The sequence below is a fragment of the Pan paniscus genome, chromosome 13 (genome assembly GCF_029289425.2).
Source record: "Pan paniscus chromosome 13, NHGRI_mPanPan1-v2.0_pri, whole genome shotgun sequence".
NCBI classification, from domain to species: Eukaryota; Metazoa; Chordata; class Mammalia; order Primates; family Hominidae; genus Pan; species Pan paniscus.
In genome coordinates this window covers 124110671-124124253 of record NC_073262.2, presented here as the reverse complement: position 1 = coordinate 124124253, position 13583 = coordinate 124110671, and the positions used below count along the sequence as shown (strand labels likewise).

Here is a 13583-nt window from a genome sequence, read left to right as displayed (position 1 = left end):
TAGCATATTAGTTTAAGCCATATTGTCTGTGTTAGAAAATCCACCCTGCCTTGGGCAAACCCTTAACCTTTGTGCCTTAATATTCCATCTGTACTGTGGGGAATTAATTGGTTAATGTTCACACCTTCCCCAAAGATGGCTGGGGCTTGCACATATTCACAAAAACTTCAAAAGCTGTAATGCTTTTTGACAGATATTTTTTCTTTCCCATCATTTTTTCTTATATTATTAACATAAGAAATAGTTTAACAAATGAAAAATTTATTGAAGAACTAATTTAATAATGGCCATTAAGAGACTTTGATATTTCTAACATAGATTCCTAAGCATACTGGATATATTATGTATCCAGTGCACAAATGGCAGAGTTCCCATGGAAACTTTTTGGTCATGTGTGCCTAGTATCATGCCCACAAGATAGGGTTGGAGAGACCTATGGGCCTCTCTTTGCCAAATATCGTATGGAGACCAGCGTGCATAAAGGGTTCAGATTCTCCTTAGAATCAGTGTTGGAATTTCTAGACCTTCAAGCGACTCTATATTAAGGTGCAAATTTGTTACCTGGGAAGGTAATTTTTAACCCCCCATGAATGTCCATTTGTTAGTACTTTAGCCCAAATTAGGTTTTTAAAATTACCTAGCTGGTTGAGAGCAGTTCTTCAGGAAGTGTATCAGATTCTTCTAAGTAGGTTCAGGGTAAATTTTGAAAATAGGTCCTTGGGGGATTGTGATACATCCTCCTTCACTTTCAGCACCCTGCGTTTGCAAGAGTAGCATGTGTGTGCACACGGCAGCACACACGCAATACTTAATACTCTAGCTTCTAGAGCAGCATTGTCTGATAGAGATACAATGCAAGCCACATAGATAATTTTAAGTGTTTCAGTAGCCACATTGAAAAATAAATTTTAGCCCAGGTGTGACGGCTCATTCCTGTAATCCTGGCACTTTGGGAGGCTGAGGCGGGCGGATCACGAGGTCAGGAGTTCAAAACCAGCCTGACTAACATGGTGAATCTCCATCTCTACTAAAAATATAAAAATTAGCCGGGCGTAGTGGCAGGCACCTGTAATCCCAGCTACTCAGGAGGTTGAGGCAGGGGAATCGCTTGAACCCAGGAGGCGGAGGTTGCAGTGAGCTGAGGCCACACCATTGCACTCCAACCTGGGCAACAAGAGCAAAACTCTGTCTCAAAAAAAATTAAAAAATAAATAAATTTTAAAGGTGAAATTAAATTTAATAATTTGAGTATACATTCAAAACATTATTGCTTTCAACATGTAATCCATATAAAAATTATTAGTGATGTTTTACTTTTGGGATACTAAGTGTTTGGTATCTGGTGTATATTTTATACTCACAGCCAGTATTCATTGACCGGCCACATCTCAAGTGCTCAGTAACCACATGGGGTGAGCAGTTATTTTAATGGACAGTGTAGCTCTGAGGGGCCTTGAACTGGAAAGTGGGTCACAGAGAGCAAAGTATGGCTGCCTTTGTGGCTGATAAAGGCAGCAAGAGGATGGGCTGGGGGAACAAATAGAAGTTGGGACCAGCCCAGATCCTTACCCCTCCATTATACCCAAGTCATATTTTTGCTGAAGGTCAGACCTAACTCTAGGTAACTTAACCTTTTTCACTAAAAACTTTTAAAAAAACATAAGCACTGGAGTTAAATGCTTGGCCTTACCACTTAACTGTATGACCCTGGACAAGTTACTGAAAACCCTGTTTCTTCATCTGCAAAATGGGAACAGTGATAATGCCTCAAGCTCACAGAATTATTGTGACAATTAAATGATCAATGAGCATAAAAACAATGAATACTCAATGAATACTTGATATTTATTTTCACAATTGCTATTATTAGCTACTCTTAGGCACTAATTTAGTTTTAAAATGAACTATAAAGACAATCAGATACTATCAATTATTCTACATTTCTTAAAAAGCAGAAAAATGACATAGCCATATATATATATATACATATATATATATATATAAAATTTTCAAATAGTAGGTGTAATCAGCTCATTAAATTGGGCATTATACTGTCACATACACACATCAATGCATCAAAAATCCAGAAGATACTACGTTACCAAGACTATCTTAAAATTCGACTTTGTTATGGTAGTGGGTGAGCCAATGAAAGAAGAGTTGGTTCTTCTTTTTCCTCCTCCTCCTTTTCCTCCTCCTCCTTCTCCTCCTCCATCTTTTTTTATTCAAAGCCAGCAGAAAGAGATAATTAAAGCAAAGCTAAAGGAATTGAACGCAAAGTTTGCATCATACATGTGAACTAATCTTTTCTCCATGGCATATCTAGAAGATCAAGTAAGACACCCATTCAGATGGTTCATTAACTAGTGAAACTTCAGTGGAAATAGGGCAGGAGGAAGTAGTTTCTTGCTCACAAAGTCATTAGTATTCAAAAATACAGCGTAGCAGTTCTCACCTAAAATAGAAGGATAAAAAATACTAACAGTCAATGCTTGTTATGCCAAGTACATCTTTCATAGGGGTTTTGTTTAGAATAAAAGAGATAGTGAAAGTTTTAAGATGCTAGTAAGTAGTGAATAAATGCAGAATGTACTTACACATTTATGTACCAAATGCTGGAAGGCTGTGCACCACATAGAGCAAAGAAATGTACTAAACCATCAATTTACTAGGTCATTTTAAATGTAGGCAGCAAAATGGCAATGTGCGTGAAAAGCCACTACTATATTTTGAGAGAGCCTTTCTAAGAATCCTGAAATATTAATAACATGGTCTTAATGTAGTTGGAGACAAAAGAAGGTGTTAAGGGTAGCAAGGCTGCCGAGAATAGCACAATGACAATTTTGTATTTTCTGCCTGTGTTTTATAAAAGCAAAAGGAAAAGAGTGTGTGTTTAAAGAACAGCAGCCTTCAATTTTCCAAATTGGTATAAAACTGTATTTCTCAAATGAATTCACATATATTTATTCCTGGTGACATATTAATACCAGCTTCGAGGAAAAATAGGAAAAAATGTAAACTTGCAAATGCACTTTTTTCTTAAATTCACATAATATATAAAACAGGATTTTGCACTGTAAGAAATTTAATGAAATTGAAGGAAACATTTTCCATTTTGATTTTTGCAAAAGATGAGTTTAATTTTTTAGCTGGAAGTAGTCTTATCAGAATAGCTTTTCAAATATGCCATTTGGACTTTGTGATGATCAGTCACTGGACAGTTTCTTGTCCTTGTCGATCTTCCACTCCCACTGTGAGTTTTTCGTTTTTGATGCTTGTTGAAATTGAGGGGTGCATGAGAATCAGTAATATGCAGTTTTCTGCAAACATTCAGATGTGAAAAAAATGAAAGCATTTTGTGCCTTCTTTGCAGTCCTGAGTTGCCACAAGTTGCTTTTGTCGACTGCGACTGACTGAGTGACAGGTGGGACCCAGTGGGTTTGTGTTCCTGTTCAGAGGCTCATTGTGTTTGATGTGAGAAAGCCGGGCTTGACCCCCAGTCCTTCTTCCTGCTAAAGTCAGGGTTTCTGATTTTAATCAAAACCCTAGGGCCATCTTAAGCATGACCAAAAAAGCACCTTGCAAGTTGAACCTTATCTAATTATGCAATGTGTATAAACTTGAGACACATAAATCTCAGTCATTGGAGCAACTTGTTTTTCTAAGATGCTCCGGTCCAGTGAAAGACGAAAGCAAATAAGGGAGAGATTGATCTCCCAGCATTTTTATTGTCGGTGCTCCACACGTCATAAAGTTTTGGCTTGTTAAAGGAAATTCCATAAGCAACTTTAGTTAGTAAGAGTGAAGTAACTGTGTGCCTTCCTGAGCCCCTGCTAAATTCCCTTTCCGCTTGCCATTACAAGAGTATGATTAAGAAAATGCCAACAGGATATGCGAGTGGGTGGAACAGACTTCAGCTGGAAGCCATACAGATGCTTGATGGATGAGGAGTGACAGTGAGATGATGGCCCTATCTCCAGAGAGAATCAAGCAGTTTCATGGATCTCTTTCTAGTACTCATTTCAGTAAGATCTGCTGCGTTACTGCATGGTTGTTCCGTTTTGGCTGCCAGGCTGATGGAAAATGGCTGATAGGTCCTTCTCCCCACTGCTGTTTCTGATAGTATAGACAAGTCCTAAGGACATGATGAATGAAAAGAAACGAGAGTGAATCATGCTGGAAAGATTGTGGGTTACTGGCACATTTTCTTTGAACCTCTGGTGTTATGAAATAACTTTACTCTTAATGGCCTTGTCTCTGTGGGTTTAATGCTGATGGTGTTGGTCAATTTTTATTTGGGGTTGAGACAGATTTGAGAGGCGATCATGAAAGGCCATGGGGGAAGAAAAAAGAGTGGGGAGCAAGTAGTCATTATTTTTTACTATGAGTTTTCCCAGAATTAGTGAGTTTTTCCACACTACTAAAAGTGGTCCTTAGTGTCAGTATGATGACAGTGTCAGTGTGATGTTTATGAAGATGAAGTCATGGAAAGGATGTCAGGTGTATAAAAAACTATATGGCCCGTGTTCTCTACACCAGGCTCTCGGGAGGTGTGTGCGTTGCAGGGGAAGGGTGCTGGAAAAATGGAAAGAGGGAAAAACAGGAGGGTTTTATGAACTTGAAAATAGACACAAAATATTCACTGATCAAAAAACAAATCTTAGCATACTATATTCCAAAATCTCCAGTTGATAGTTTTTATTATTTCACCCTGAAACTGTGACCCGTGCCTTACAAACTCGTCTTTTTTACTTGGTTGCCTTTGTTGATCTTTCGGTTTGGTTCTTTCTGTAGTTGTAATTAGGAAATAATCACCACCCGGTTTTTTTGTTAGCACTTGGATACACTTCCCACTGGTTGGCTAAAGGCTACACTCTGAAATTCCATAGCATGTGACTAAGCATACAGGCTTTGAGGGCAGAACACTTGGGGTCAACCTGGGTGCTGACACTTAGCAGATGTATGGTCTTGTGCCCTCAATTAACTGCTCAAAGCTGAAATTCCTCACTTCTAAGGTAGAGATAATGCCTGTAGAAAAGGGGTGCTGTAAGAATTAAGCAGCATAATGTGTATAAAGGGTATCTGGCACATAGAAAGGCGTTCGGTAAACTTTGCTGTGCTTTTCCTTGATTCTGCCAGGTTTAAGAAAATTTCTTCCTTTGGACTTCTTGATACCTGACCAGGAATGTTAATGGCCCTTAAAGAGCGACTATACTCAATGAATGCTTTTGGTTGCATGACCCTCATTTCAAGCCACATGATCGCTAATGATTAGCAAGAATGTCTCCCTTCTTCTGAAACAAGGAGGTGGCTTTGCATTTTTGCTTTGCTCTATTTGCAGTGGTTTATATTTGTTTGTTTTTTTCTTCTTCCCTGCAGCTTGCAAAATTGGATATTACAAGGCTCTCTCCACGGATGCCACCTGTGCCAAGTGCCCACCCCACAGCTACTCTGTCTGGGAAGGAGCCACCTCGTGCACCTGTGACCGAGGCTTTTTCAGAGCTGACAACGATGCTGCCTCTATGCCCTGCACCCGTAAGTTGTATGCTTGTCTCTCATTCCTTTGATGCCAACAGCTTTCATTACCACCTAGCAAGGCACTGCCAGATCTTCTCCTGGGATAATCATGCAGGGGGCACTTGAGATCAAACATTCATCCTTTCTCAATCATAGCAGGGGAAATGCTTGTAAAAAGAAAGGGTCTTTCCCACTGCTTCTGGTTGCCTTCAGTGTGCACAGCTGCCTACAGACTACTTGGTGGAGAAGAGATTGAGTGTTCAGAGGTTGTCTGACAGTGTAATTAGAGCTGAGATTGGAATTTATTAGTGGCTTTGCCATTGCACTGAGGACTCAGGGAAGCTTGACAACTGGCAGGAGAAACAGGTAGACGGCAGGGTTTGGGAATGTGGTTTCAGTCTGTAAAGGACAGCTCAGTGTGCACTGAGATCATTGCTTATGTTGTCATTACACCTCTTCCTTCTCTACTCATAGTTTTGTCTTCATAAGACTTAGGCCCAAATCCTAATAAATGCTTGTTTAATGATTGCGTTTAATAAATGCTGGGTTAATGAATGGATGAGGCTGGGAAGCTTGGTATGAAGAGCAGGAGTGAAGAAATATTTTCTCACACTTTATATGGACAGTGTTCCTAGGTGTTACCATTCCTTTCATGTACACTTGGGCCTTCACAGACCCTACAATGGCTGTGACCTTGATCGGAATGGGGAGCACTGGGCCCATGAATTTCCGTTAGGTGAATCTGTGCTTGGAGGGCTAGCCTCATGGCTCAGGTCAGACACCTTCCACAGATTTTAAGTTTGTTTCCCAGCCTGTTGTGTAGCTGGGTGACTGTTGAGTCTCTGCAGTCTGTTTTCTCACCTGGAGAATGGAGTTAATAACAGTGCCTCCTAATGGTTGTTGGTATTAAACAGCTCATTTTGTTTATGTGCTGTGTACGTCGCATAGGATGATGCCACTTTCATATATTTTAGCTTTGGCCGGGAGCGGTGGCTCACGCCTGTAATCCCAGCACTTTGGGAGGCTGAGGTGGATGGATCACCTGAGGTCAGGAGTTCGAGACTAGCCTGGTCAACATGGTGAAACCCCATCTCTACTAAAAATACAAAAATTAGCTGGCATGGTGGGTGGTGCCTATAATCCCAGCTGCTTGGGAGGCTGAGGCTGGAGAATCACTTGAACCCAGGAGGCAGAGGTTGCAGTGAGGCAAGATCGCACCATTACATTCCAGCCTGGGTGACAAGAGCAAAACTCTGTCTCAAAAAAAAAAAAAAAAAAAAAAAAAAAAAAAATATATATATATATATATATATTAGTTTTAGTTATCATTATGACTATTATTATTTTGTTTCCTAACTACTATAAATGGTATTTTGGCCAATCTGGAGCTAACAACCCTGCAAATAAAAGGTTTTTGGGTATTTGAGCACTTTGGGCCACCGGGCAATCAAGTCCTATCTTTAAAATGAGTGGAGTGAGACTCCAGGTCTCTCTGACTTTATATTTAAATTGCTGTAACCTCCAGAGTTTCTTTCATAATGAGAGATAATAATGATGATGATGACAATTTTATAATTATGCCCAGGTAAGGTATTAGGTATTTGAAAAAAATCTTAATACGTGGTTTATAAGAAATCTGTTAGGTAGGTATAATCTTTATTTTGTAGAAAAGGTAACTGCAAGCTCAGAGATGTTAAGGAACATGCTCAAGATCACACCCTACCTTGGACAGAGTTGTACAACCTGAAGACTCACCTAGTTTCTATTTTATATTATTATTATTTTATATTATTATATTTATATTTTATATTATTTCTATTTTATATTATTCTATTATAGAGAATCTGGGAGATTCTCTTGCTGGTTCTCCCAAGTCAAGCATAAACATTCAGAGTTAGGGAGAATCCTAGGGTCAGTCTCAGATGTAACTGTTAAAAAGGTTAGATGCAGTAGCTCAGGCCTATAATCCCAGCACTTTGGGAGGCCGAGGCAGGCAGATTATTGAGGTCAGGAGTTCAAGACCAGCCTGGGCAACATAGCAAAACTCCGTCTCCACTAAAAATACAAAAATTAGACAGGCGTGGTGGTGTAAGCCTGTAATCCCAGCTGCTCAGGAGGCTGAAGCAAGAGAATTGCTTGAACCGGAAGGCAGAGGTTGCAGTGAGCCGAGATTGCACCACTGGACTCCACCCTGGATGACAGAGGAAACTCTGTCATCTCAAAAAAAAAAAAAAAAAAAAAAAGAAAAAAAAATAGCCAGGACTGGTGCCTTTCACCTGTGGTCCCAGCTACTTGGGAGGCTGAGGCAGGAGGATCACTTGAGCCTGGGAGGTCAAGGCTGCAGTGAGCTGCATTCACATCACTGCACTCCAGCCTGGGTGACAAAAAAAGACCCTGTCTTAGAAAAAAAAAAAAAAAAAAAACTGTAAATAGGCAAGGATTGTTTTTGCTTTCTTTCTTTCCTGTTCCTCCATAGACTAAGAACTTTCTCTGGGTGGCCACTTTTGTTTGAACTCTTCAGTCCCAACCTTTTTCTTTTCCAATGTAAATATTTTCATGCTATGTTCCATTTGTGTGATTAGTTTAATAATAAACTCCCCATCTTTATCCACACCTGCTACCAACAATTTTCTTGTGGGAATCTGGGGCACAATAGTAAACTCAAGGGGAAGTGTTTGAGGCTGACATTTTGAGGATGGCCCTCAATTTGCATCATGTACTCCCCCACTTACTTTCCATGCAGATAAAGCCTTCTCTAGGTTGAGATTTGATTGTATTATGAGTGTCATGAAATGTATCTCTGATGGCAGGAGGTCCTGGCTCTTTCTCCCAGGTATTTTTCAGTCTCATGATGCTGACCTGTTTAGCATTTAAGGGGACCATGTGCCCATCACTTTATTACCAAGTCTTGCTGCTTGGGAGTTTAGGAAACCTCCAAAGATGGCCATATGTCTGTGTTGCTGGAACATTTGATGTATGTGTAATAAGGCTGTGGTAGTTGAGCCCTTGGAATTGTATTTTTAACTGTTAGCTTTATCTTAAGGATGCAAAGGGGAAGAAGAGAAAATTTGATTTTAGCATATGGATGGACCAAAAAGTCTAAAAATTAAAGTAACTTTTGTATGTTTCAGAAGTCATTTTCCACAAGGTGAAGGGAAGGAAGGCTGGTGGCTTTTTGTGTCATTGTTAAAAGGTCCATGAAGATACCTGCTCTTGGAACTCCTTCTCCCACACTTTACTACTTCAAGGTCTTGTGCATTACTTTACTTACTTATTGATTCATTTTTTTTTTTGAGATGGAGTCTCACTCTGTCACCCAGGCTGGAGTGCAGTGGTGTGATCTCGGCTCACTGCAACCTCCACCTCCCGGGTTTGTGATTCTCCTGCCTCAGCCTCCTGAGTAGCTGGGACTACAGGCGCCCACCACCACACCTGTTTTCGTTTTTGTTTTTAGTAGAGACAGAGTTTCACCCTATCGGCCAGACTGGTCTTGAACTCGTCACCTCATGTGATCCATGGACCTCAGCTTCTCAAAGTGCTGGGATTACAGGCGTGAGCCATTGCAGTCAGCCTTGTGCATTACTTTAATGGTTATCACATCCCACTTACTTTATATGCAGCACTTCAGTTAAGAGGAAACAAAGTGCTGATGGCAACGCCATCAACTTGCTGATCAGATCACCTTGGCTGTAACCACTGACCAACACTGTGATATTCAGAGAGAGTTTACCCTCACCAGGCCCCAATTTCCTCCTCTGTAAGTTGGAATTCTCACCATCTACCTCTGGGGCTGTTTTAAGAATGAAATAAAAAAATATTTGCAAAGTTCTGGCACCTGGTAAGGATCTAATAAATGTTTGTTCTCTTCCTCTTTTATTTCCAGCTGGTCACTTCCTTCCCCAAACTGCCTCCACAGCAGGTTGACAGCCCATCTCACTGCCTCTCTATCAGTGATTTTTACCCTTGAGTGCATAATTAAATTACTTGATGGCTGCCCTGTACCCCAGGATTTCTGGCGGGGGGGTAGGACTCAGGCATCAGTATTTTCAAAAATCGGTCTGTTAATTTATTGTACAGTTAAGGTTCAGACCCCTCCAATGGAACTAAAATTTTTTTTTTTTTGAGACCGAGTTTTGCTCTTGTCACCCTGGCCGGAGTGCAATGACACAATCTTGGCTCACTGCAACCTCTGCCTCCCGGGTTCAAGTGATTCTCCTGCCTCAGCCTCCCAAGTAGCTGGGATTACAGGCACACGCCACCACATCTAGCTAATTTTTTGTATTTTTAGTAGAGACAGGGTTTCACCATGTTGGCCAGGCTGGTCTTGAATTCCGGACCTCGGGTGATCCACCCGCCTCGGCCTCCCAAAGTGCTGGAATTACAGGCATGAGCCACCACACCCGGCCAACAGAACTAAACTTGTAAGTATTTTTTTAAACTTAAACATTAACTGCATAAGCCTCTGAAGACTTCCTCTGAGATAGGGATAATCAGGGAAGTGACTATACTTTGCTGATAATAGATATAGTCGTAAGTCAGGCAGCAGAACTGGATTCTAATTCTTAGCCTGTGGCTCTTCCTTTCGACATCTCCCTTCCTAGTGAATATAATGGACCTGTATTGTCTAGTACTGTAGACACTTGACACGTGGCTATTTAACCTTAAAGTCATTAAATTGAAATTTAGGTTATTTAAACTTGGCACATTTTGAGTGCTCAATAGCCATATATGGCTAGTGGAGACTATACTGGATGGCAGACCCAGAGAACATTTCTATCACCACAGAAAGTTCTATTGGACAATACTGTAGTAGACCTTCCAACAGAGAAGACAGTAGGAGTTTCTCAAAGAACCTCTTGTTCAGATGATCCACAGAGTAACTCTCCCCACTCGCACGCTGCCCCCAGCTTTATCGGATTCTCTTGACAAGATGTGGGGATGGGAAGCAGCATAAACATCAGGGGTCCTTTCAAACTGATTCCAGCCTCTAATCAGTTCTTCCCAGTTGGTTAAGCCAGGTGACAAACCCAATTCCCTTGTGCTGACAGCCATGATAATCAGGCACCTTCTTTGTTCATTATGCTGTCTTTAACCCCAGCATTCTTATGCAGCCTCGCATTTAGTGATCGCTCAATGTGACGGCACACTAATGAAGAAATAAAACACACTATCTGAGCCTCATTCTTCTAGCCAAAGAGAGACTGTGCTCCACTGGCTTGTAAAATCAGGTTTTTGTTCACTTGGAGAACAATTAGACCAGGTGAATACAAGTAGCATTGGCTAATTTAGAAGGAAACTGCCTAGAAAGTTTGCACCATTGACGCTGCTGGAGAGCTTAAGATAATTTAGTCGTAAACAAACTTTACCTTTGGGAATACTTTTGCTGGAGCCTCTGGTTAGGTTAACATAAATGGCTGCCTGTGAGATGTGCTGAGATGTTTCTATGGAAGTACCATCGGAACATTTTCTGGAAAATAGCCCATAACTATTTAGAACAGGGAGTTTAGAACAGAGCTTTTTAAACGTCCACATGCACAAAAATCACATGGAAATCACCTGCGGATTAGGAGGAGCGAGGTTAGGCCTGAGAGTCTGTTTCTGACAAGTTCCCAGGTGAGGCTGAAGCTACTGATCTGTAAAACCGTCTTTAGGCAGCAAGGATTTAGATTCCCAGCCCCACGGCTGTCAGGAGACAGGAGATTCTGTTTTGATGCCTGTAACTTTCAGACCTGTTCTTCAGCTCAGTGGTGACTCTAGAAAGGTATTTCATGGATTCTGATCATTCTCCCTTCATGGAAATGGAATACTTCATCTGTCTCCTGTATGAAGAAAATCCAGCCTGGGTAGAATCATATAACCAAATGCACTCACTGTGGAATTATTTTTCTTTTTAATTTTGCTGTTGTTTGTTTGTTTCTTCCAGAATCCTCACTAAGTTATTGCCAGAGAGTAGAAATGTAAATGTTCACCTTAGACACCTGTATCAGTCAAGAGAGGCAAGAAGTTTTTTTTTTTTTTTTTTTTTTTTTTTTGGCAACATTGCCAGGACAAGCACCATTATTTCTGCACATTCAGGGCTGCCGTTAAAGCTGATGTCAGGATTTTGATTTTATGAATCTTTTCTTAACAGGGATTTTGATGTGATTTTTATTAATGAAATTAATGTCCTTTAACTCTACGAATGACTAGCTCTTTCCCTTCTCCAGATCTGTTTCTCCTTGTTTCCCTGCCCCTTCTGGAATGCAGTCTGGTTATCAGCAGGACTGGGCGTGGTCAACCTCACACCCCTGCAGGAAGACTTCTGATGGTCTTAGTCATGTACTTGCTTGTTCAATGATTGTAGTGAGCAAGATCTTCTTTTCCCCCACTGGGAAGCTAAATCAATGTTATATTTAAAGTAACTTTCTTTTTTTGTTTTCCCTTTTTTGAGATAGAGTCTCACTCTGTTGCCCAGGCTGGAGTGCAGTGGCGCTGTCTCGGCTCACTGTAACTGCCACCTCCCGAGTTAAAACAATTCTCCTGCCTCAGCCTCCCAAGTAGCTGGGATTTACAGACATGCACCACCATGCCCAGCTAATATTTTTGTATTTTTAGTAGAGCCTGGGTTTCGCTATGTTGACCAGGCTGGTCTCGAACTCCTGACCTCAAACGATCCACCCGCCTAGGCCTCCCAAAGTGCTGGGATTACAGGCGTGAGTCACTGCACCCGGCATTAAGGTAACTTTCTTTTCCAACTCCTTATTGTATTTCAAAATGTGCTAGAAAAGTACCTTGTAAAGGTAGTAAATTGGCTTTGCATATCTAGAAAAATGTAGCTCATCTGTCATTTTGCCACCTTGACTTCTGAGCACTGTTACCAGAGTAGTTTTTCGTATTTTTCAATTGGAAATCTGTCCCTGTGCTTTTGGGTGCTCTTTATTTAACTTGTTTGATGAAACTTCTTAGAGCCTGGTGATTGGGAACACTCTGTAAATGAGAGATTATTATTTTAGATTGCCAACTTGAAGGGCCTTCACGAATCTGTCTCCAAGTAAACAGCCTTGAATGTGCCAAACAAACAAAGAGTGATTGATTGATACTTACACGTGGCCGAAAATATTCCAAAATTGCAGCTTTTAAGACATTTTATACTAGGAGAGCTCAGAGCTAATGAGGGCAGATTTACTAAGATCTATGACCAGAGGTCCTGATTTGAAAAAGCTTTCTCCAGGTTTACGTTATCAAGAAATTGAAACAGCCAAGTTCCAAACAACAAATATCACTTACTTTGCCTCTACATTTGCCTTTTCTAATTGAATTTAGTGCGCTGCTGTATTTCCTCCCAGAAAGTGTATTGTTTTAAAATTACCATTTCAGTTCTATTACTCAAAGCCCTCACTGCTAATGCTTTCTGACAGTTATCAACATAATGAACCATAATGAAATGATGAGCAATCTTCGGTGGAAACCCAATGTCGATTCCACCGGTGCTGTGTGACTGTGTTGTGAAAATTTGAATGCAAATTAAAATAACATCGTCCTTACTTGTTTCCAAGGTCAGGAGAAGGGAGGGACTCTTTTCCTTTTTTATTTTTTTATTTTTTATTTTTTTAAGGGCTTTAATTTTGGGAATCTCACATCCATTTTCAAACAAGCTCTTGAAGGTGCCCCTGTTATTCTGTTCAATTCTCTACCCCAAAGATTTACATGCTTAGCAGTCTGGCTAAGGGATTTGGGGAGGGATGTCTAGAGCGAGGCTTTGATGTATAAACCATAGGATAAAATGCAGCCTTCAGTTTCAAGTAAACTGTATTTTTTTTTTTTATCTACCCGAAAGCATATATCTTTTTGCTTTAGAGCTGCAAGTAACTAATCATATAATGATGGGGGAGGCATACATTCTATGAAATAGGTCAGTGAGGGTGCAGTTAGCTCTAGTGAAAGACTAGTTAGAAAAGTGAGAACAAAGGCCAAAGATTCCCAAAGTGTCGTAAATGAAAGTGTTTCAGAAGATTCATTGGTTGATCTCTAGCCATTTTATCATTCATGCAATCAATCATTTTCATGAACATATTTTTATGAAAAAT

The 13583-nt window shown here is 40.5% G+C and overlaps 1 protein-coding gene across 2 annotated transcripts in view; it reads left to right on the top strand.

The window, feature by feature from the left end:
• The window catches only part of EPHA4 (EPH receptor A4), a 157410-nt gene that overhangs the window by 68623 nt on the left and 75204 nt on the right, over window positions 1-13583 (top strand). For both annotated transcript variants that reach the window (XM_034955256.3, XM_034955258.2), the window contains exon 4: window positions 5380-5535. In XM_034955256.3, the coding sequence (XP_034811147.1) occupies window positions 5380-5535 (156 nt within the window). The remainder of the gene's footprint in view (window positions 1-5379; window positions 5536-13583) is intronic.